Source organism: Anguilla anguilla, chromosome 17, assembly GCF_013347855.1.
Source record: "Anguilla anguilla isolate fAngAng1 chromosome 17, fAngAng1.pri, whole genome shotgun sequence".
Taxonomy (NCBI): domain Eukaryota; kingdom Metazoa; phylum Chordata; class Actinopteri; order Anguilliformes; family Anguillidae; genus Anguilla; species Anguilla anguilla.
In genome coordinates this window covers 270,440-295,652 of record NC_049217.1, presented here as the reverse complement: position 1 = coordinate 295,652, position 25,213 = coordinate 270,440, and the positions used below count along the sequence as shown (strand labels likewise).

At 41.6% G+C, this 25,213-nt stretch overlaps 2 protein-coding genes and 2 long non-coding RNA genes across 6 annotated transcripts; 2 read left to right on the top strand and 2 right to left on the bottom strand.

The window, feature by feature from the left end:
* Positions 1-528: 528 nt before the first annotated feature.
* LOC118216022 lies at positions 529-10,776 on the top strand. The gene is made up of 2 exons (XM_035397019.1): positions 529-886; positions 9,488-10,776. Exon 2 carries the CDS (start codon positions 9,799-9,801, stop codon positions 10,774-10,776), a length of 978 nt encoding a protein of 325 aa, XP_035252910.1. The 5' UTR covers positions 529-886; positions 9,488-9,798.
* On the bottom strand, positions 4,976-8,737 carry LOC118216024. The gene is made up of 4 exons (XM_035397020.1): positions 8,509-8,737; positions 7,676-7,752; positions 7,409-7,477; positions 4,976-7,285 (listed from the first exon to the last, which is right to left on the bottom strand). The coding sequence occupies exons 1-4, from the start codon at positions 8,552-8,554 to the stop codon at positions 6,593-6,595; spliced, it is 885 nt and encodes a 294-aa protein (XP_035252911.1). The 5' UTR covers positions 8,555-8,737; the 3' UTR covers positions 4,976-6,592.
* A 1,221-nt stretch (positions 10,777-11,997) lies between the features above and the next one.
* Positions 11,998-17,161, bottom strand: LOC118216025. 3 transcript variants are annotated; one of them, XR_004762955.1, is made up of 6 exons: positions 17,032-17,161; positions 16,741-16,869; positions 14,398-14,500; positions 13,460-13,542; positions 12,781-12,915; positions 11,998-12,037 (listed from the first exon to the last, which is right to left on the bottom strand). It is a non-coding gene; the product is annotated as an uncharacterized LOC118216025 (long non-coding RNA). The 3 variants fall into 3 exon arrangements; XR_004762956.1 differs by lacking the exon at positions 12,781-12,915 and having other exon boundaries at positions 12,002-12,037; XR_004762954.1 differs by lacking the exon at positions 11,998-12,037 and having other exon boundaries at positions 12,376-12,915.
* A 1,167-nt stretch (positions 17,162-18,328) lies between these two features.
* On the top strand, positions 18,329-23,181 carry LOC118216021. The gene is made up of 3 exons (XR_004762953.1): positions 18,329-18,701; positions 19,827-19,884; positions 22,410-23,181. It is a non-coding gene; the product is annotated as an uncharacterized LOC118216021 (long non-coding RNA).
* Positions 23,182-25,213: the final 2,032 nt, after the last annotated feature.

Here is a 25,213-nt window from a genome sequence, read left to right as displayed (position 1 = left end):
CTAAACAACTTTTAAATTTGTGCAGTAGGCAGGGATAGGCTGAAATTGAGTTACCCTTTAACAATGTACTCGATTATCTGATTGTCCGCTTGCTTGCTAGTCATTGATGTTAACAGATAAATAATTGGTCTGTCATATTTGTTCCCTATGGATAATGTAATGTTACAGTGTCATAATGTCTTTTGCAGTTTCTAACAAAGATCAGGAAACAGGAGAGATCTCCATGAGGGCGACCTGTTATCGATCGATGAAAAAAAAGCGAGAAGCCGCACAGTGTAGGGTTAAAAGAGCAATGAAGTTTAGCTAACAGTTAACATAACCTGTTCTGGTTATTAAAAGTCACCTTTCTGGGAATTAATGCCGATTTGCTCTGTCAAACAGAACGCGGTAGGGTAACGGGTATCTAAATGCCAAACGTTACAGTTCATTTGAATAGCTATATCAACTCTGGCACACAAATTAATGTTGACCTATCACTAATAGATAGGCAGTAAAGTTAGTACTTTAAGAAGATTCAGGTTTGACAGCTGGCGTTGTGTTCCCAGAAACTAGATTTTTGTTCCGTTTTGTTCTCATTTTCCTTTCTATATGTCTGGCTTTGATACTAGGTTTCACAGAACATTTGTGACTAAAACTTAAACATCAGCATCATGACATAATCACCCATTTCACCCATTCCATATTTTCACAGGTTGTGTTAAAGGACTCCCGCCCTGTGACATTACTACAGTGTCACTGTACCTGTGTGGCTGGTTCAGCACTGTGCAACCATGTAGCTGCCCTGTTGTATCAGACGGCACACTACTCACAGCTTAGGTTCAGTGTTGTTCCCCCAGTGCACAGCTGCACGGAGGCTGAGCAAAGCTGGCACAAGCCTAGAACCATGGTAAGTCTGAATAGCTAAGGCTTCTTCTTCTTCTTTCGGCTGTTCCCGTTAGGGGTCGCCACAGCAGATCATCCGTTTCCATCTCTTCCTGTCCTATGAATCTTCCTCTGTTGCACCAACCACCTGCATGTCCTCCCTCACCATGTCCATGAACCTCCTCTCCCATTAACCGAATGGTTGTTCTGTCAGCTACACCAAAGGAGAGAAAAATGGCAGAAGGACTGAAGTAAGCAATTATGCATACAAATATTTGATTAATCTGCCAATGTATGCATATTACAATTAAACAAAGAAAAATGAGGTTTGTATATGTGTGGTTTTATTCAAACAGGAGTAACCTATACAAAGGTGTCAGCGGGGACCTGCCTGATCTCTCTATACTCGGAGGCCCTCATTTACGAAACGAATGTACGACAGAAAACGGGGCGTACGGTCATTTCCACGCAAAGCTCGGCATTTATCAATTTGGATGTGAGCGGAGGCTACGATCAAATCTCACGTCAAGTCTCAACTCGTGTACGCAAGTTTTCATGTCAGCGTGTACTTGCGGTGCAGCATAGTAAATCTGGCTGAGTCTGAGAATTGTTATTAGACCATATTCTGACTGGCATCTAAGCATATGCAGCCACATATTCATCACTTAAAAATATGTCACCTATGGCAAAATATTCTATTTTGTAAAGGCCTACATCGACTGTGTCATATCCCTAATATAAATAGTTATTTTCTAATTGTTTGCAATTAACGGGGTTAACAGTTTTTTGGTGTAGGTGTATGAGATTAATTTCTCTTTCATTTTGAGATAGCCTACTTGTTAGGCTACGCTACTGCTGACATCATTACAAGCAATTAGGTTAGATGCTTATTCAGTCACCTATTTGAATGAGCTTTGACAGTCATCAAACCTCAGCAATGGCAGATCTGGCTCTGTTAGAAGACCTCTACGCGCCTGTAAGACGAAAACGAGACAAACGAAACGAAATCATGTTTATAACATCATTAAAACATCATTAAAATTAAGAAATAAATTAACCCTGCAACCGTGTAATTATTTAAATACTAGTAGCCTAGGCTATTACATTTTTACCATTATCCGGCTCGGACACAGGTCTGTGTCTCCTCCGCCACCTGTTATGCCCGAAATGGAAGCAGACCCGATAAGCGCAGACACTCGCTCCTCAGTCTGCGTCAATGCAAGCCTGGAATCCAGCTGGCCTCCTCCAGTCAGCTGGGTGCTGCGCCTACAGGCTGCAACACGCTTTTTGGTGGTGAGTTTTGTTGCCGAGTTTTGGTGGCGAGGTCTGACCATTATTTCATCACCTAAATGTAGCCTAAAGAATTACGATATAAGCTAATTACTATATATATATATATATATATATATATATATATATATAATCACGCATGTATAAATTAAAAATTCCAACCTCAGCTGGAGTTCGATTGTCTACAGCAACGCTGTTGACCGCAGCAGTAATTTCCTTCCATACTGCATTTTCTGACTTCCTTCTATGCCACTTTTCAGGCTGCCAAATAGAACGAATTGGTTCAGATTCTATTTCTAGGTCGGAGAAATTTCTCTTTTTGGCCGTATTACGCTTCTCCACGTCATAAACTCTAGGGGCGAGGCCTCTAAACCGAGAATATATAAGGGCATGATTTTAAATGACGATTGTTTTAAGCCGCCACATTTATCAACGCCCGATCATTCTTACACTGTGATTGGCGAGATACGAACGTTTCATGAATCACACGTGAACCCTGTCGTAAGATGATTTCTGCGCTCAGATCTGCGCTGGTTTCTACGTTAGATTGATAAATGAGGGCCAGAGTGTCTGAGGTGTACAACTCCTTCAGCAGTGATGTACCATTGATCACCACAATGGGAATGTCTAGTGAGGTCCCATTAGTGCATTCGATCTTTGGTAAAGTCCAAGAAGGGAGTGTTCTTTCATATCAGCTACCTGCAGCAAGACCACACAAGACATTGCCTCATGCAAATGCCCCTCCTAGACCACCTCTGCCACTGGCAGGCTACCACCTGGATCCAGCAGGCTGTTCATTTGTGTTGAGCAAACACCAACAACTCCACATGGACTCCCTGGCAACACCACTTGATATGGCTCACAAAATTGACATGGCTACACGAGAGCAGAGCTCATCTCTGGAGTGGCATCGCTTACAAAAGCCACAGATCACATCATCACAGTTCAGAGAAATATGTCATGTCCGAGGGCAGCCATCTGCTGAATATCTGGCAGAAAGAATTATAAAAAGAAGTATACAGACAGCAGACATGAAGAGGGGTCTGGAGTTAGAGCCAATTGCTGTGGAAGAGTACTGTCAGCAACAAGACACTCGCTCCTCAGTCTGCATCAATGCAAGGCTGGAATCCAGCTGGCCTCCTCCAGTCAGCTGGGTGCTGCGCCTACGGGCTGCAACACGCTTTTTGGTGGTGAGTTTTGTTGCCGAGTTTTGGTGGCGAGGTCTGGCCATTTTTTCTTCACCTAAATGTAGCCTAAAGAATTACGATATAAGTTAATTACCACTATCCTTGTGGCTTCCTTGTACATCCGGATGCTCCATGGATGGGGTCATCCCCAGATGGACTAATTTATGACCCTGAAGCACAGCCAGTATTTGGCCTACTGGAGATTAAATGCCCGAATGTCAGGAGTTATGTGGACTGCCCCTACATCAAGCTGCAGGATGGCACACCAGCGTTGAAACTTATACATGCATACTACTGGCAGATCCAGGGCCAGTTGTTGATATCAGGTTTGGAGTGGTACGACTTTGTTGTGTACTCACAGGAGGACATGTTCATCCAGCGAATCCAGAGACAATGCGGTTATTAAAGAAATTAGGGAGAAGGCAGACTATTTCTTTTTTTATGTCTACCTTTGGAAGTTTCTGTCTTGAATCTCTGTGTGTGTTGTCTTCGTATTCTGTATATGTGTTCTGTGCCCTTGTGAAGCAGTCACTTGCCGATGAAGGGTGATGATTGGAAGAGGAGTTATCTGTCTGCCAGCTTATGCAGGGTGCTTAGGGGTGACAGAACACAGTGTTTTTCAGCACAAAACTGATGTACTGAATTGTAATGAAAATATGATACATTGACACTTGAATGTTGCAGTTAATAAGGCTGACAACAGTGGTGCAAGTTTTCAGGTTGTTTCATTTATTTATTTATTTTTTTACCACCTACGCATTTTCACTTGAAAATGAACACAATTGAAAATTAGTTTCCAGCATCATTATTAAAAATACTAATGTCACTGTGACGTTTCGATAAGAAAAACTGATTGGATTGTGTGTATGTGCATGGCTGTGTGTGTGTGCGTGCATTTTCAGGACTATTTTGCCGAAGCTTTGACCAGTGGTCCACTTTCGTAGTTGAGGAGGAGACATGTAACTGTGTGCAGCTGGTTGAAGTTCCCAATGGTGGAGAGGGGGATAACTCTATGAAACAGCTTGTGCTTCTTCAACCTGCGAATCAGTTACTCAACGTGGACTCTCAGCCTTGCAATTGCTTTGGTCTCCCTCACATCTAATGCTGGCATCTGTGTTCTCTTGTACAGGAAAGGTGGTCTGTAGACTTTACAAGGCACACAGTCATTTACAAGAAAACCTTTGTCCACCATTATTGCCATTCCCGGCTTCAGCAAAGGAACAATTCCAGACTCTTTCAGAATCTGCTTGTCGCTGACAGAACCATACATTACATTACAGGCATTTGGCAGACGCTCTTATCCAGAGCGACGTACAACAATGTGTATAACCATAACCAGGTACAAGTGTGTCGAAAACCCTAGAGAGAAGTACCGTTCCAAGTGCAGGGAACAACCGCATAGTTCAACTTGGACCCTGAAGGATAAACAGATTAATACTAACACAAACGAGAACAGCAACAATGCAGTCTACGCAAAAATACAAGCAGTAGATAAGACGAGTGCATTAACTAAGTCACCTATGAAACAGCTACCTAGTTACAACCCTAAGCTTACAGTTAATTTAGAGATCACAGGGAGGTAGGGAGGGATGGGGAGAGGTGCAGCCTGAAGAGGTGAGTCTTAAGTTGTTGTTTGAAGTGGGTCAGTGTCTCAGCTGTTCTGACTTCCACGGGGAGGTCATTCCACCATCGTGGGGCCAGGACAGACAACCAGCATACAGGGCTGAAATACAGGGTGACTGCTCCATGTGGTGCCATGCCAGTCATCCCTTTGAAGATACCTTGGGATTTGTAGATGGAGTATACTTCACTTTGAAGGAGCAGAGATGATGGTGTTTGGCAGCGCAGTTCTGTGCAGTCTAGCACAACGTGTGTGTCTGCATACTCCTTGAACACCTCTGGCAATTTAGCCTTGACCTCTTCCTCAGACAACCAGATTTTCACTGACCCAAGTATGGTGAAGAGGTAGTTGGCCCATGTTGCAGTAATGCGACTCGCGGTTGACCGGTGTATTTGAAATCTGTGGGCCAGATCCTTCTGCTTCAAACCAAGAGCTAAGTGGTTCATGAAGAGAAAAAACTTGTCAATTGGTTGCAGAGTCTGTGTCTATAAAGAAAAAAACAGATGTAAAGTTATAACAGATTGTCAATGACACTAAATCAAGTAATTTAACCCAGGAAGGAAAATAATTTTGTTTCATCATTACTACAGTGGGGGCGCAGTTTTGGGGGGGACAAACAAACTGAAGCAGCACTTCATAGCTCAGCAAAAAAAAAAAAATCTAAAAACAACAACACACTGTAATGTTGCCTGAACACTGGCCAGTATCACTACTTGAAAATATTTTGCCCTCCTTAATAATATAAAATAATATGTAGATGACAAAATGCCCATTTCACCTACATCACCTAAAGTTACCAACAGGCAACAGCTCAATTTCTAAATATGGAACTACTAAAGTCATTTTTACTGCCACTATTACATTCTATGAAGCAAGGCCGTAGCCATGGAGTCAACATTGGGAGGGACCAAATCTGGCGGGGGGTCTGGGGGTCCCCCCTCCTAGAAAAAATTCAAAATTTGAAAACTAATTTCCTGCCATTCTAAAGTATTTAAAAATTCACTAACACATGGGATGAACTTTTTATTTTTGCAATATTGTCTAATAGTGTATTGTATTACATTGCTGTTTTTTCTTTTTTACTTTTTCTTGTTTCATTGTATGTAATGGCAGAGATTAGGGATTAATAAAGTACAAGCATAACCATAATCATATAAACAGAAATGTATGCATTGTTATATGAAGACAAGTCCAGATATTGTGGCCAAGGTTTAGCAAATTGTTGTTTTTATTTACATATTTACAATTAAACTTGGGTGGGCAGTAGGGGCGTTTGCTCTGCTCTCCTCTCATTTTCTCCTCTCATCCTATCTTCTCCTCTCCAGCCCTCTCTCCTCCTCTCCTCTGGTCCTATATTCTCCTCTCCAGTCATGTCTTCTCCTCTCCTCTGCTGTTTTCTCATCTCCTCTCCAGTCAACTCTCCTCCTCTCCTCTTGTCCTATGTTCATCACATCACATGCCATCTTGGCTATATTTTGCTCTGTCGTTGATGATACTTCGTAGAGTCCCAGGAATTCTTCCTTTGGTTGTAGATCTGCATCTACAAAGCACAAACATATGGACTCCTGCTCAACTCCTGATATATCCTGGGTGCCATCAATGGTAAATGCAAACTGGACCACTAGCGTTGATGTTATTTCTGACACAATTTCTTTGACATTTGTATTGCCCAAAATTTCAAAATTTCATTTTGCATTTGGGGACTGGTGAAATCAACGTGACCTTTCAGCCAGTTGGTCAGCTCTGCATCGCCCTCTGCCTTGTACTTCAGAAGCTGGTTGAAATTCCCACTCTCCTTATCAACACCTCGAAAAGCCAGACCTTGCCACGCCAAGTACTTCACAGCCCCGACAATCTTCATAAGATTTCTCCTCGCTTGTTGCTGCTGTCTTTCAAGCTCACGTGAAAATTGCATATTAACAGGCTTGGGCTCCTGAATCCGAGTCATCACAGCTAATTTGTGACACTGCATGTCTTTATGCGCACTAAATTTCTCCAGTGCCTTCTTCCAGTTTTGAAAGCCAGTCTTGACAAAAGCTGAATCTGCTTTTGACACAAGCTTAGACTTTTGTGTTGCAAAGTATTTAGCACAATAGAAACAGAGGACCCCCTTTAAGGAGGGGCTGTAATGGAGCCAAGTATAATCTTTAAACCATTTCTCCTGAAAGTAGAGAGTCCTATTTAATAGGGTTTGACTAGGTATGACGTTCACATTTGGCTGAGTTGGGCAAGGTCCAAACTCCTCCCCTTCCTCTCCTGCACCTTCATCTTCCCCTGCCTGTCTGCTCTCGCCTGCAAACTCACTCTCTCTGCTTGAGTGTATTATCTGAAACACACATGAGAAGCCATATTTAGAGGAATATCTTAGCTTAAATTAACATTAGGATTAGACTGTTGTGATGTCATTATTCGGTTTTAACCATCAATAATTGCTCCTTTTCTCACTCACCTCCATGTCACCTGCTCTCCCTGTGCAGTCGGCATCATCATGCTCTCTCTCTCCCTCTCTCTCTTTACTCTGAACGCACCAGAGTGAACATGAAAGAAATATTATCAGTAAACTAGTGGTGTTTCCTGCCATGATGTTCAGGAATGGATTACTAACCATTTCTGATCTGAATGGCAATGATTATTATATCAAGAAACATCATCTCTTGTACAACTGTATACTTCTATCATCTGACTGGTACTCATTTTCTCACTGCTCTCAACTTACTTTTCTTCTTTTCTGAGGCTGCCCAAAAAACTGACGAATGTCACCGCCACCCTTCCTCTTGCTCATGATGACACTCACTGTGAATGAAAGCTGACTGTAATAAAACTGCTTGCACTTTAATCAAACAAACACTAATAATGCTATTTATCATAAGCAAGTACAGCTATACAGTATACTATACGAATATGCAATAAATGAAAGCTACTACTGTCTACATAAATTACACATGCAGCGCAACATAAATGATTGACACTTTACTTTCAACAAACAGCGAACCAACAAAAAGGCCACGAGGGGCAATTCCAAAAACTCAAAAATCCTTCAAACAGATAAACATGCAACAGAACTCAAAATACTCACAGACTCGGAAGAAGCAAACATGCAAAGGAACTTGAGAATACTCAAAACACTGGGAACTCGAGATACAGGGAGCAAACACCAAGGGAGCACAACAGTAGGATGCAGTAAGGGACTTAGGAAAACACAGAGCTTAAATAGACAAGAGGGATAACCAGACACAGGTGAACACAATGCACAATCAACACAGAAAGGAGAGGGATAACGAGACACAGGTGAACACAATGATTGAGTAATTGAACACAATGATTGAATAAGACAGGAGAAAGCAATGAGATAAACGAACACACGGTACAAAGAACTGAAATGCCTTAACAGAAAAGGCACAACTGTGACACTACATTTGATAACAGTATATCAATACACCGCTTAGTAATGTGAAATCATTGTGGAGTCCACTGCAATGAATTTGGGCAAAACAGTAGCTGACTTGGCATTATAACTATGTGGTCTTGACTACCTGTCCACATCCTCACCTGGTTCTTGCTCTCTCTCTTTCTCTCTCTGTGCCGACTCCATCATGCTCTCTTTCCTTCTCTATCCTCCTCGCTCACTCTTTGTGCTGTCAACCAAAAGGCAAACATAACAACCAAACAGAGCATTTATAATATAATAAGAGGTAGGAAGATGGGGGAGAATCCATATCAATTTATAACATTATTCTAATTGAATATTGGGTTGCTGTGGGCAATGCAGTCAGGTAACATTATTTCTCTCTCACCTGAACCTGGCTGTCTTGCTGAGAAAAAAATTGTATATCCATCTATGGAAAAACAGACATTTCTTTAGGGTCACTTCACCAGTAGTTCTAGACCTGGCCTATTTTTTAGCGGAAATACGTCATCACCGTAGTGTGCATATCATCAATTCAAGGATCTGTAGCACTCACTTCGTTTCAGGTAACAAACTCATGATAAGCGATAGCTAATAGCTAGCTGACCAGTAAGAAGCCTGCAATAGTTATGAATTAGCTAACTAAATTGATTGTAGCTAGCTAGCTAGCTAAACTTAGCTAACATTGTACAAATTATATGCAGTACGTTAGATCAATGCTAGTAGTTGATACGCTTTAGCTACGTTTTGAACTAACGTTATGATACCTGTTTCCAATGACTTGACAGCGTTACATTGCATGATCATTTTTTGTTGTGGTAACCTAGCAAGATGACCCAAACATAAGAGCCACAGTGTTTTTCCATCAATGCATGCTATACAAATAAACAACCTACAGAAATTGCATTGTACCAGTAGGCTACACATGTTGCCCACTAGCTCCAGTTTGTGTCTAATGTAATCATCGTTTTTAAGCAATATCATAGAAAGAGTGCACTTTTTACACAGGAATGTGCATGTAACCCAGAACAGTTATGGATTATGCAAGGAATGTATGATGCTCAGCAAGGTGCAATACTGTCAATACTAACTGTTTATTAACTGTCACTTGTTTTATTTTAGGTGCACCATCAGTGGACCCATGCCATCCACATTATGTTCCATCAATGTTCGCGCACAAAAACACCATTGATGGTTCCCAGAAGTTGGAGAGGTACCAGAGGAGATAGAGTAGACCATCTGTGGTTGAGTCCATTGAATTACCTTCCATAGAGGTCACCCATACTGACCCTGAAGAAGGATGCACTGCTGTGGGTAAAGATCTCTCAATGGCAGACATTGACCAGCTACAAAATGAAAACAGTGAATTGTAGAGAAAAGTGGCTTTACTGGAGAAGAAACTGGAATCTCAAGAAAAACGCCTATAAGATCATATGTTTGCCAGTCTGTCCAATTTTATTTTAAATGATGACAAGCACACTCATTTTTGCACTGGTCTACCATCTGCCTCTGTGTTTTTCACCCTCCTCACTTCCCTGACAACAACATGGAATGCATCATCAACCATACTTACCCTTCCCGAGCAGTTTCTTGTGGTCCTGTTGAAGCTTCGTCTGAGCTTAACTCATCAAGACCTAGCTTTTCGCTTCAGAGTGAGTTGTGGAACTGTCTCGAACATCTTCCATGAATGGCTCGAGGTGATGGGTAAAGAGTTGCAATGCCTTGTCCGGTGGCCATCCAGAAAAGATATCAGAAGAAATCCCCCCACCCTATTCAAGACTACAGGTTACCAACATGTCAGATGTATAATAGACTGTACTGAAGTGTTCATTGAGAGGCCAACTAGTTTGCAAACACGAGCAATCACCTACTCCCACTACAAGTCACATAATACTGTGAAGTTCCTTGTTGGCATTAGTCCAACAGGAGCTATTACATTTTTATCAAGAGTCTGGGGTGGTCGTGCTAGTGACAAGGTTATAATAAAGAATTCCGGGTTGATTGACCTTCTTGAACAAGGAGACCATGTAATGGCTGATAGGGGCTTCAATTTTCCTGAATACTTTGCCACCAAATGTATCCGTCTCCATGTACCATCAGCATCTACACAGGCAAGAAAACAACTGACAGGATTAGAGGTGACACAGAAAAATATCACGAGTGAGAATCCATGTGGAAAGGCCCATAGGAAAACTGAAGTCATTCAGAATTCTGCGGAACACCCTGCCCTGCCAGTCAGTATGGTCAAACGGATGAACGATAACAGTCTTTGCACAATAGACAAAATGTTGATTGCTTGTGCAGCACTATCAATCCTGCGCTTTACAATTGCGCTTTATCCAAAGCGCTTTACAATTGATGCCTCTCATTCCCCTCTTCCTTCAAGCTGGTCCACATCACCCCACTGCTGAAAAAGCGCACTCTGGATCCCTCCGTCATCCAGAACTACCGTCCTGTTTCCCTTCTCCCTTTTTTATCCAAAACAATTGAATGAGCTGCTTCTAACCAACTCTCCTCTTTTCTTTTGCTGAACAACCTCCTAGACCCCCACCAGTCCGGCTTCAGATCTGGCCACTCGACAGAGCACTCCTCTCGGTCAGTGAGTCACTTCACACCGCACAAGCAGCCTCCCATTCGTCTGTCCTGATCCTCCTAGACCTTTCTGCTGCCTTCGACACAGTCGACCACCCCATCCTCCTGTCCTCCCTGGCAGCTATGGGGATCTGTGGCACAGCACTAGACTGGATCGAGTCCTACCTCTCCGGTCGCTCCTTCCAAGTCGCCTGGGCTGGTGCAGTATCGGCACCTCGCCCCCTTGCCACAGGAGTTCCCCAGGGCTCAGTCCTTGGTCCCCTCCTATTCTCCCTGTACACCCAATCTCTTGGTCCTGTAATCTCTGCCCATGGTTTGTCTTATCATTGTTATGCCGATGACACCCAACTCTTTCTCTCCTTCCCCCCCTCTGACACACAGGTCTCCGCTCGCATCTCTGCTTGCCTGAGGGACATCCAGAGCTGGATGGATAACCATCATCTTAAGCTGAACCCAGGTAAGACAGAGATGATCTTCATCCCTGCTCCATCCTCTAACCTCTTTTTCCTTTCTATCTCCCTAGGGGACACCGTGGTGTCATCATCACCCACTGCAAAAAACCTCAGAGTGGTGATGGACAACAGACTGTCCCTCTCCCAGAACATTGCAGCGGTGAGTCGAACGTGCAGGTTCTTCCTGTACAACATCCGGAGAATCCGCCCCTTCCTCGCCACCTACGCAACCCAGCACCTGGTTCAAGCGATGGTCCTGTCCCCCCTGGACTACTGCAACTCGCTGCTGGCTGGTCTGCCAGCATCCGCCATCAGACCCCTGCAGCTCATCCAGAATGCTGCAGCGCGTCTGGTCTACAACCTCCCCAGACATTCCCATGTCACCCCCCTGCTCACTGACCTCCACTGGCTGCCTGTTATGGCTCACATAAAATTTAAGACTTTGGTGCTTGCATACCAGGCAGCTAAGGGGTCAGCACCAGGATACATCCAGAGGATCATCAGACCCTACACACCAGCCAGACCTCTTCGTTCTGCCACCTCTGGACGCTTGGCACCTCCCCCTCTTCGTGTCTGTACTTCCCGCTCGCGTCTGCTGTCTGTCCTGGCCCCTCGCTGGTGGAATGACCTTCCCGTAGCGGTCAGAACAGCAGAGAATCAGACTACCTTCAAACGCAGACTAAAGATTCATCTCTTCAGGCTGCACCACTCCCCACCCCTCCCTAGCCTCCAGTTTAGCTCAATGTACCTAGTTAGGCTAATGCGATCACGTTAGTTTTTATTTGGCAGGATTGTTTTTGTCTGATTCTGATTAGGCAAATGTGATTTCAGTGCTAGTTTGTACTTGGCAGGATTGTTTGTTTGTTTGCTGAACAGGTTACCCTACAGGGTTGGAGTCCTGATCTATGTGGTCACTTCTGGCACTACGATCTTTACTTCACTCTAGAGTGCTTTTTTTGCACCTCTGCACCTTGAACTGATGCACTTGTTGTACGTCGCTCTGGATAAGAGCGTCTGCTAAATGCCTGTAATGTAATGTAATGTAATGTAATGTAATGTAAGCAACAATGGATTTTGGGATGGCTACGGTGACCGGAAATAGATCTGTCACCGTAGCCGTCAAATCCATAGCAGTCACTAAGCAAGGTGCTTCGAACAGCTGACCGGTCACTATAGCAACGCATCAAAATTGACAGTGGGTGGCGGAATATAAACACAATAATGTTATTACCCTGTAATTCTGCTGTAAATTCAAAATGTCATTTAAAAGGGCCAGAGAGGAGTTGCTTTATGCTTTCGATGATCTCTTAGTTTCAGAAGAGGGGATTTTATTGTTGTATTACGCAAACAAATCTATCAACTTAGATTTACCATGCAAAATGTACTCGCGTTTCGATCTGGATGACATGGAGGACGATGAGTGTCTTGCCGAGTTTCGCGTAAGAAAACGCGTGGCAGATGGCAGAAAGTGCTGGCAGATGTTCTTGGGATTCCTGACAAGTTCACCTGTGATCAGAAAGTGTCGTGGGAGGAATGGAGGGGCTATGTATGCTCCTGAAGAGGCTGGAGATTTGGTCAGCGACAAGTACCTGTCCTGAGCATGGCTACAAACTGTGTGCTAGACTACATTTATGACATCCATCATCAGAGAATCACAGAATGGAATGACAGCATATTGAACCCTGCAGCTCTGCAAACATGTGCTGATTGTATACACCAGATGGGAGCCCCCCTGGACAACTGTTTTGGGTTCATAGATGGCACAGTGCGACCCATAGCCAGACCTGGGACAGATCAGAGGACCCTATATAATGGCCACAAGCGTGTATACAGCTTGAAATTCCAGGCTACAGCAATTCCAAACGGATTAATTGCCAACATCTATGGTCCAGTAGGTAAGTCATTGATAACATGATGCTTAAAAAATAATATAACAAGTTACTCCTCTCTAAAATGGAAACAAACCACAACTCATGTCATATTAGTTGTTTTTGTTTTTCAGACGGAAGGAAACATGATTCTGGGATGCTTGCAGATTCCAGCTTGTTACCTGTTCTGGAAGAGCACGCAGTTTCCCCAGGTGGCCAGCGGATGTGTGTGAACGGGGACCCTGCATACCCACTGCGTGTGCACCTTCAGGAGGAAGACAGACAAAAAAGTTCTATTGTATCAAATCATAAATCATTTATTATTTACAATTGAGCGTTTACAAATGATCAAAACGAAATATAATAAAATATTTGTAAATACAGCAATAATTGTCCATTGTCTTTAATCTGCAAAAAAGAACATAGAACATAAAGATGTGACAATGGTGGTGGTGCTGGAACTTTGATCACTCATGAATTAGGCTAACTAGTTCTGTTTCTTAGACAGATTTTCAATAAGGGCAAGCATGGTTTGTCCTTGTTGCTGTTGCTGCTGTAGAATCATTGCCTGCATACCCTGAATCTGCTGTTGCTGTTGTTGAATGAGTCGCATCATTTCAGTCATCAGGCACTGTGATTCCTGTGGTCTCTATGCTTGGTCTTCTATCTCCAATCTTTTTAACTCCAATTCTTTCTCTCTTAGAGCTCTCTTAGCTACACTTCTCTCTCTCAAATAATCTATGGTCTCATTTCCACTTCTCCTTTTTCTTTTACCCTCACACTCTTCTCCATATTTACTTAGCCTTCTTTTTGTTTGTCCCACCCTCTCCGTTGCCTTCTTCCTTACTTCCTCTGCTTTGGCCCGGTCTGCCTCTATCTTCTTCCTACCTTCTGCACTCCCTCTGTTCTCATCTGCTGCTCAGTCTTTCTCTGTTATCTCCTCTATCAACACATCAAGTTCTGACACCTCTTGTGATGTTCCACTACTCCTCTCATCCTTGCTGCTTTTGGACTTGAATCTAGCTTGCAGTAAAGCAAACCTCTCCCTCACCGATCTTTGGTTTACTTTGAATTGAAGCTCCCGGCAGCTGTTAAGTGAATCTGCTACCTCAGTCCATACCTTTTCCTTGTCAACACTCCCTTTCTTGAATATGAACGGCTCTGTGACGAGTATTTCTCTGCAGAGAATTCCGTCGTGTTTCTCCGTCCACTCCATTGGGGGTCTGCATAATGACGTCAACATCAAAGTTTGTTAGCAAAGTTACAGTAGTTAGCTAGCTGGTTACCCTTAACACAATTAACCTTATAATCATGTTATACCCTTAGTTAACGTTAAGTTACCCATAACACAATCAGTTTGATAATGTTACTAGCTAGCAAAGTTACATTAACGTTCGTTAGCTTAGCGTATGGGAAAGTGAGGTGAATCTATTGCTAAAAAGTTGTTGTGAGGCACCCTTAACACAATCAACTTTTGTCACTAGTTTCTAGAATTAACAATGTACAAATATTATATAAACACATAAATTATATGTGATCTACTGTGAACGCTTCTTTGTATCGCCACCACTGGCACAACTGTCGTCTCAAGGAGCAGACAGAGCAGATGACATAGCTTCTGAAAAATGGGAAAATCTTAACATTAGCCAGTGTCTATAGAAAAAGTTAACTGAAATCATTTAAAGTATAGTGTCACTATCAATTGTAAAAACAAATTTAATTTCAAAAACACATTAAAAACACATTCACTCACCTAAAACACACGTTGTAGTGACTACGTTAAAGTGCAATTTTCCCGTTGGAGATCTGCCGGCCACGGCAGCAGAGCAAAGTAAGTCTTGATCAACAGAGCACAGATCTATTTCCGGTCACTGTGCATCCAAAAATCCGTTGTTGCTTAAAGTCCCTATTAAGGGGTGTGCAAGCACTGAGAGTGATGGGGCATTTTACTTATAGCAGCTTGTCATCAATGATACCATCAGGGCTTGCTGCCAGCCATGGGTCTCCTGAACACAACCACCAACTCTTTGTCCATCACTATGCAGCCCCTCTCCTTAATCTGCTCCTTAGCAAGTCCCTCACATTCTTAAAGTCTGCAATGCATAGACATCACCAGATGCTGGGTATCTTCCCTGGTGATGCTCTGCCAGGCCTGTACTGCAGCCATCTTCCGTTCCTGCTTGTTTTGGGGACTTTTTGCCTTCAGTCTCCTCTTCAGCATGTAAAAAGCATGTTCAATTGGATTCAGATCCGGTGATTGACTCTGCCAGTCAAGGATTTTCCACTTTTTGGCCGTCAAAAACCCCTTCGTTGCTCTAGCAGTATGTTTCGGTCATTGTCTTGTTGCATGATGAAGTGCCGTCCAATGAGTTTGGAGGCATTTGGTTTAATCAGAGCAGACAAAATATTTCTGTAGTCTTCAGAATTCATTGTTCTACTTCTGTCTGCAGTCACATCATCAATGAAGACAAGTGAGCCCGTTCCACTGGCAGCCATACAGGCGCAAGCCATAACACCCCCTCCACCATGTTTCACGGATGAGTTGGTATGCTTTGGATCATGGGCATTTCCTTCTCTTCTCCACACTTTCCTCTTTCCATCACTCTGGTACATGTTAATCTTTGTCTCATCTGTCCACAAGACTTTATTCCAGAACTCTTGGGGATCTTTTAGGTGCTTTTTAGCAAACTGTAATCTCGCCTTTCTGTTCTTCAGGCTTATCAGTCGTTTGCATCTTGTAGTGTACCCTCTGTAGTCCTGCTGGTATAGTCTTCTACGTATGGTAGACTTTGACACATCTACACCTGCATCCAAGAGAGTGTTTTTGATCTGTTGGGCTGTTGTCAGGGGGGTTATCTTCACCATAGAGAGTATTCTCTGGTCATCCACTACAGTGGTCTTCCTCGGTCTATCGGGTCTTTTGACATAATTGAGTTCACCAGTTGATTTTTTCTAGTTAATGATGAACCAAACTGCTGACTTGGGCATGCCAAGGGTTTTTGCAATATTCCTGATTGATTGATTTTCAATCCTGAGCCTTATGACGGCCAGCTTAATTTGCATCGACACTGCTGTCTTCCTCATGTTGTCACACCCCAACAACAATCTCCAAAGGCAATTTCAAAGTCTAGAATCAAGACTAGACATCAACAGCTCTCTTCTACATTCATTAATGACACAAATGAAAACACCTGCCTAACGAAACACATCTGTGAAGCCAATTCAACAAATACTTGTAGTACCTTAAAATGGGGGGACCATGTACAAAAGGTGCTGTCATTTCTAAACGGTTCATCCAATATGGATGAAAATACCCTCAAATTAAAGCTGACGGTCTGCACTTCAACCTCATTGTCATTGTATCCTTTCAAAGTGCTACAGTACAGAACCAAAATAACAAAAAATGTGTCACTGTCCAATGAATTATGGTGCTCACTGTGGAGATATGTGAACTACAATTTACCTTCAGGGCTTTAAAAAGCTTTTTTGGTGACCCATCTGGATTTAGCAGGGGAAGGCAGAGGGGAGCTTGTAGCCGCATCTTCTTGCCAGGATTCAATAAATTGCATTGAGCTACTGGTTGTGGATCAGCCTGTTGTGGATAATTATTGAGGAAAAAAGGAATTATTATGATATCTGTAGCATTGGACTTGTATTGTCATAGCTACATTCATGACAACAAAATATCACCAATTTCACACTATGAGATTTTAAAAGACTGGGAGATAGTGTGTCATATCATTAAAATGCTCACCTTCTTATGGTGCTTCTCCATTGACCGGCACGGTACAGGATGGCAAGCATTCATACCCTACCCATGTTGCCTGTTGCGCTTCTCCATTACACAACAGACCCATTAAGATAGGGGGAGTCATGGGAGGAGTATAGCATCATAGGAGCACGCCATGGTGGTGACGTACATATTCACGAGACACAACCGCACAACACAACACAATGGAGGAACTTGAAGCTATGCTGTACTTTTTCGTCAGCATTTGGTTTTGCATTAACCGTTTATTTTATTTTCAAATTTGCTAGTTAACGTTACTCTTTCTTGCTCTTGTGGTATTTAAAAATGGCAGTTGCTGCTGGTGAACAAACATGAAAATGGGATGATGTATTTGTGACGATTCCCATTGACTAATCAATGGTCTGCAGTATCGTATTGCAGCACGGATAGTACTTTTGGTACCTACCCCAGAGCAGTAGCTAAAATCGGCACAGGTCAGTTGGCAGTGGAGAAAGCAGAACAAAGCGGGAGCACGAATTCCGGTAAGGCACGGCACTTGGTTTTGAGGTGACCGATGGGCCACTCAGGAGTACATCCTGGACACACTGGTCCACAGTAACCAGAATTGTGCCCACATGGCTACACACCTCTCCATTGCTGCATAGATCCAGATTCCATTATCAACCGGATAAATGCCAGCATTGAAAAAGCTTATCCAAATGCTATTGTCAAATGTAATGTTAGCTGTATTGTTTAGCTAGCTAGCTAACTACCAGCCATACTTACCGTGCCATGCAGGTGCACTGCCCGCCCGGGACTTCGCCAGACTTCGTTGCAACGATCCAGCACTTGGAAAGCGCCTGACCTGCCTCGATTTCCCCGTAAACAACACATGTATTTCCATTCTTGTGGGTTAGGATGCTTTTAACTTTTCCGGAATGAAAATAGTTATAGGCATCCAAGCTGCGATATACCTTGAACGTCTCCCTTGTATATATACATTGCCTCTCGACTACGTATTCAAAGATGTTTACCTGACTGACCTCCGGTAAATCAGACTGGTCCGTAGAAAAACTGTCTCAATATTTTGTTGAAAGGGTCTGGTAGTGTAACGGTATCACACGTTTGGCCAAGTAACGGTTCTTTTCTTTGACTGGTAACCCCAAATAATACATAGTTTTAACTAGCTAGCTAACGTAATTTACTTGTTATTTATTTTGCTTGTTATCAGAAATAGTCTAGAGGGACTCTGTTGTTATTGATTGTTTGCGGAAGTCTGCCGGAAGTTTGGGCCATAACAACGCACATGCGCAGTAACGTTTGTTTATGTTGTTACCGTTGAAAGCGTCTATAATTCTATTTCCAGGCCATGGCAGCCATCTTAGGGTGGTGCCACATGCAGAAGTATCAAATTTAGAGCCCAACTGATATATCAGACGGCCGATATATCGGGCCGATATTTGCATTTTTGGACCATATCTGTATCGGTAGTCAAAGACGATATGTGGCCAATATGTAGGACCGATAATTTTTTTTTTTTTTTTAACACTGACACATGGGCGCTCCTAGCAGTCTATCTAGTGTTTCTCACTGCCAACAACATCAATAAGGTTCATGTGACCTGGAACCTTCACTCAGTCAGAGAGCAGCGCTGGAGGTAGACTGACTGACTGAAACTGACAAGGAAGAATAAGGTATGTTTCTCTTGCTAGCTATTTGAATATTGTCAATAATAATAGTGTATTAACAGTAATATTAGTCATTCATTAATTGCAGTCTTTATAAATGTTTGCAAACTGCCGATGAATGTTAACTAACGATAACATTGCTAGCTAGCTATCAGCAAGCTAATCAACAGCCAGTAACGGGAGATGCATCCAGCTGCAGACCTCGATGTGTGCTCTTACTTAGCCCACCATCACGTAGCTAACGTTATCATTAATGAATGCCGATTCAGATATAAAACATATATAGGACAGTGTACATTCAGATTTACCCCCGTATTTTAGCTAACTGAGGCATTTATTTTCATATGGAATAAACTCATGGGATTAACATTAACGATTTGAGGTGACGATGGCGCTTGTTTTGATCGCTAGCTAGCTAGCTAGCTATATTGACAGCTCCTGCTCAGCTATCAGCTAGCTAGCTAATCAACAGCCAGTAACATACTAGCGCTCTCTTACTTAGCCCGCCATCACTTGCTAATGTTATCATTCATGAGTGCCAATTCAGATATAAAACATATATTTAGGACAGTGTACATTTAGATTTACCCCGTATTTTAGATTTTAGCTAACTGAGGCATTTATTTTCATATCAAATAAACTCATGAGATTGACGTTACCGATTTGAGGTGACGACGGCACTTGCTATCTAGCTAATAACAGCTCCTGCTCAGCTAACGTTAGGATGAGAGGAGAGGAAAAACTATTTAAAAGTAACATTATTGGGATGGGATCTATGTTACCAGTCATCAAGCTAACGTTAGCTAATGGCTACATTTAGTCAAAGAAAACTGTTTTCGTTATTTCAGTATTCACTTCCATTAACCTTATCTCCAGTGAGTCATACCATGTAACTTGCTTTATTCTGGGTAATCTGTGGTAAGACATTAGGAAAAAACAATTAGAAAAACAAATACCCTGTGTAAATAAATAAAGAATAAAACAAATACCCTATGTAAATAAATAAATAAATAAATAGATAAATGAATAAAAACAAAAGAAATAAAATTAATTGTTATCTCTACATTTAAAAAATGCCCATCTTAAAAATGCCCAGCTTAAATAAAATGTTCTTTCCTCTATCACCTACAGATGGTTGAAAAGCGACAGCGAATGGGCAGTAAGGTGTGGGACTACTTCTGCAAAGATGGTGATGTAGTTGTCTGCAATTTATTCTTTATTGAAATGGTCAGTAATTGACTGATACTCAACATACAGTACTGATGTTTATTTAGCTATTTATTTTATTTTTATTTATTCTTTATTTTCTCAGTGTTCATTTCTAAAATTGGTTGACAATGTTAATAATGTTATAATATTATAATAATATAATAATGTTAAATATTCTTTAATAAAGTTATTTGTTTAAGAAAGCAGCCTTATGAGTACCTTTGCATAGTCATATCGGTGCAAAATCGGTGCACAATCCACATAGAAAAGGTCTATTTTCATTCCAGCTCAAAAATTCACTATAGCTATCGGCTGCCATATCGGTAATCGGTGAATTTTTCCCCTCTGTATCTGTATCTGTATTGGTCCCAAAAATCCCATATCGGTCTGGCTCTAATCGAATTGAATGGACCTTATAATGGAATCAGGTGACCATGTTTCCCTTCTTGTTCTTATACAGTTAATTAGTTGACAGTTGAAAGGTGTGTTAACCAAGGGGCCAGCTTTCAGTTCTCAACCTCTGCACCGGATGTAATGTCGGCCCCTGTTGATATCTATGATGTTTGCTCAAAAAGCAAGTTTCCCTTTTGAGCGCCATTCATTTTTGACAGCAAAAATAAAATACTTTCACTCAAATATTGATGTTAACTTCATGCATTATATTAGGAGGAAAAATCACTTGTTACTTTTCCAAGGTAAAATATTTTTTTCTATCACACAGACAAAGACATGAATTTTTCATTTATTATTTATTTTAGCCAATGTCTGCGCTATCCTCGTTGTAGACATGATTTAGGCATGTCACCAGACCAAGGACACAACTGAGCATGTCTGTTGAGCACAAAATTGTACTTCCTGGTTCTGATGTGCTCCCCATTGGGATGGTAGGTATGCCATCCCGCCAAGTTATGCCTTGGCGGGGTGGCATGCCCCATACCTATACAGCACCAAGGGTTTGGCACTTTTCAGGGTTCCCCACAGAAATTACCACAACAGCCACAGACACTCAGCCCTTAATAACATTAAATTCTCTACATTTTCACCCCATTTCAACAGACAGAACTCATAAACAACATGTCCACACAATAAAACCCCAAACTAAGGGGATTTTGCATTTTTTCCTTCTTCTTCTCCTTCCTTCCGCCTATCCCACAAACAAAATGTCTCCCCATTGGATATTTCACCGACACCAGCCAATCCTTCACCTACACGAGCCAATCAAAATCTCACATACACACGCAAAATAGCCATATCCTTTACTCTGAAACATTTTCAATCGTGACAGCTAGTCCATTTGTGGCCTAGTGGTCACTGTTACAGTCTATGGACCATGGGGTCCTAGGTTCAAGCCCAGCCAGGAACAAATTTCTTTAACCTGCTTTTTTCCTCATTAATAATTGTCTATTACTTCTCAATTATTGCTTTTGCACCACATCTACCTGCCGTTCACCAAACGTACGCAATGCATTATGACGTACCATCTGCACCTTCAGTTATTAACCGGCTACAATATCGCCAGGCCATATGGATTCAACCGGAGCTCAGCTGTGCTTACTGGCCTGTGTTCTTCTTTAAAATCACAGACAGGTTTGACCAGGAAATTTCATGCATTGAATAGTTATGTTGTGGTGGCGTACTGCCAAAGCCACGCATTGGAAAGCCAGAGGTCAAAGGATTGAATCTCGCCTCGCCCTCAGGTAGATATTTTCATATTTACACTAACGTTTTCTTACGCTTATATTTGCTTTACCAAAAGTCACTCACAACCACCCATATGCATTTCATGACAGCAAATGTATTGATTTTCTTAAAAAGTTACACCAGTGGACCACTGTGCCATTTCTAGCAACTATACTTCTTCACTTGGCTACTGTAGAAAACGTTCTTATCAGCAAACGACATATTTCTACATTCATGTACGTTCTGCAACTCCCCATTAAAACATTACATTTAAAATCATGACTCCATCATAATTATAACTACTAGTACTGAACATGAGAAAAGCACCGTCTGTTCGATAAGGAAACTCAGCTTGCTTATGGCCACTTCATTTACTTTGCACCAGAGCCATAGAAAGAGAGATTCGCATCAATGGAGGATCAAAACGCTGGATGGTCACATGATTCATGTAGGTCTCAGATAGTTCCAAACAAATCCTGGTGGGCAATTTGAACGCTCGTTTTTTATAGGAAAGATAACAGCAATAGACGGAACAGCGATTTATGGTAACTAGTAAACAATATATACATTCATTTACAATATATATATACATATATTGTATGTGTGTGTAGTTACATGAATATGATTTTTTTTTTTAATGAAGGTAAAAATTACCTCAAATTAGAGGATTAGTGTGACCAGCTAGCTGCCTTGTTGACATATCCCTTGGCTAACCAATGTGTTGCTTGCTACTGTATTGCATTGCTTTTTTGTTTATATTATGTTCTTAAACTTCTATGGTAGTCACGAGTAATCACATCCTAATGTAATCTTTATGACTTTCAGATATGACAGAATCAGGCAGCAAGCACAACAAGAGGTGAATATCAATGAATGTCAACAACTGACAGCAGTATGGGTCAATGGACTGGGGCAGCAAGCATATCATAATGTTCATGGTGCGCAAATTGAGACTGTTGATTCTTACAAATATTTACATATATACTTCCCCCTTACCTCTCGACATTAATCATGCTGAAGGTCAATAACAATTCCACAAGATCTGATTATTTGATTTTAGACACACCATGTGTGAAAACCAAGTTTGGTCAGTATTGTTTTAAATTCTTTGCCCCTTTTATCTGGAATTCTTTTCAAGACGTACAAGCGCATAAACTAACATCCCTTGTCCTGTTAAATAATTAAAAGATTTTTATACCGATTTTTCAAATTCTGTATGTAAATGTTTTGATTGATTGTATGCTGTCTGTTTTTTAACTGAACTGTATCTGTCTGTTTCTATGCCTGTATGTGTTTCTTACCTAGTATGTATATAGGTCTCACTTGAAAAAGAGATTCCAATCTCAATGTGATCACCTATTTAAATAAAGGATATATAATAATGTGTTGTCATTGGAAATCCACTTGCAAATAAGCATTTTATTGTTCTGTCTATGCTTGTATGCCAGTACATATGAGAACAAACATCCTTGAACCTTAACAGAAATATTCCACCCTAGAAGACAATTTGTACAGTGAAAATCACATACACCTGATCAATAACAATACACCATCCTGTAAACATTGTTTTACATTACATGGTGCACAATATTCCACTCATTTGGAGCAGATATTGTGTGTTTTGTTTGTTTCTATGTATCATATGTATACATATATATATATATATATATATATATATATATATATAGTATGTACAGTATATGTGTCTGTTGAGAACTGAGCAGAAAAAGAGTCTATTGAATCACAGAGTAGTTAATTGTTTAGTAGTTCATCAGTGTTTGCAGTACACACTACTGTAGGGTACTCAGTTTTAGTTTATTTCAGTGGAAACTTGAAAGAATGTCCAAGGCACTCTGTTCAGTTGAAACACAGCGGACCGTGGTCAGACGAGAGTCTCCCCTATCCATACATGTATGACAGTGAGTCCCTAATGATATGAACCAAATTACAAATTAATAGCAAATGGGAGGACAGTACACATACATGTACATGTTCCATCTCTGATTGTAATGATGCAATGCACACTACATGACATGGCCTTACGCCACATAAGTCAATAATTGTTTTTAGGCATGCACATTGACTAACTCAGTGCTTGTTCTCAATCTGTAACTAAATAAACTATGTACTTATTTACCCCATTGAGGCTCTAATAAACTCAGAAACATAAATAGTGTGTCAATTCCATTGTCTGTGCTCTTTCCTCCCTGTTGTCCTTGAACCCAGTCTCTTGAATTCCATGATGGTTGGTTGTGCTGCATGGGGATGATCCAACCTTTCGGAGAAAGGACTATAGATGTATGGTTTCCCTGCTGACTGTGAGAGGAGAAAAAAATGGTTGGCTCAAGTCAGCATAAGCAATCTGACCATGACAAGAGACTACAATAACAAAAAAATATGTGAAGTAATCATGTTCAAACACTTTGCATTTGCACTTTTTTCTTGTGATCATCAACAACTTTTGCTGCTGATCTTTACCAAAGTATGACTGGTAACATCAGTTATTGGTACGTTATGAATTTGTTATAAAGTTATTATCTCACGTTCTTGATGCACTTGTAGATGTGTAATGAATGTATAGTGTAAAGTGTTGCCTAATATGGTCCATTAAATCACTGTGGGATATGTCTGTGGGTAGACAGAACTGAGTCGTTGTGTGAGGAAATTAAACTCACAAGTCACTCTGCAGGCACATTTTGTGGCAGATCAGTGTGCCAAGACCAAAAAGGGTAAGGCTAGGCTGAGAGCAGATGCTATTCCTATGATCTTTGTGCATCGCCCTAAGGTCAAAAAGAGGAAGGCCCCTGCACCAAGATTCACCCCTGCACCTGTGAATATAGCTGCAATAGCTGCTGACCACAGCTATAGTGCTAATGCTGACACAGGTATAATTCATGATAACTCATATTTGAAGTAATATTTCCCAATTCACATTGAAATGATTCGTCTTCATGCCCTCTAAGACTAACAGTGCTGTGTCTTCTCCTTACATCCATTTCAGAGATTAAGGGAGGAAGGGATGAGGAGAGTGAGAGAAGGGAAAGTGAGAGTGAGGAAAGAGAGGAGACTCAGAGAGAGCTGACAGCACCCAGTCAGCCAACAGCCAGTCATCCAGCTGCCAGTCAGCCGGATCTGAGAAAGGAATTAAAACGACAAGAAAAAACTTCCAAGAAAGCAAAGGCGGCACTAAAAAAAAAAACAAGGAAAGGAAATTATGTTCTCCAGAAGAAAATTACAATTAGGGACAAGAAAGTAGAGAAAACATTTTCAAAAGACCAAATTAAGGCATTAGGCAGGAATAGTACAAGGGGGATGAAATGGGGCAATGAAACGATTAAGAAGGTTCTAGAAATCTGCTTTGATGCAGGCCCAACAGGCTATAAGACCCTGCAGGAACTGCAGATTCCGCTGCTGGGAATAAGAACTCTGCAAAGGAGGATGCAGCATGTTAAATTTGAGCCGGGTGTGTTGAGGGAGGTCTTTGACTTCCTAAAATAGAAGGCAGATGGATTGACAGAGCTGGAAAGGGAGTGTGTGCTGACCCTGGATGAGATGGTCATCACACCAAGCATGGAGCTGCACATGGGGACAGGCAAATTATATGGTGATCTGACCTTACCAGGTCACAC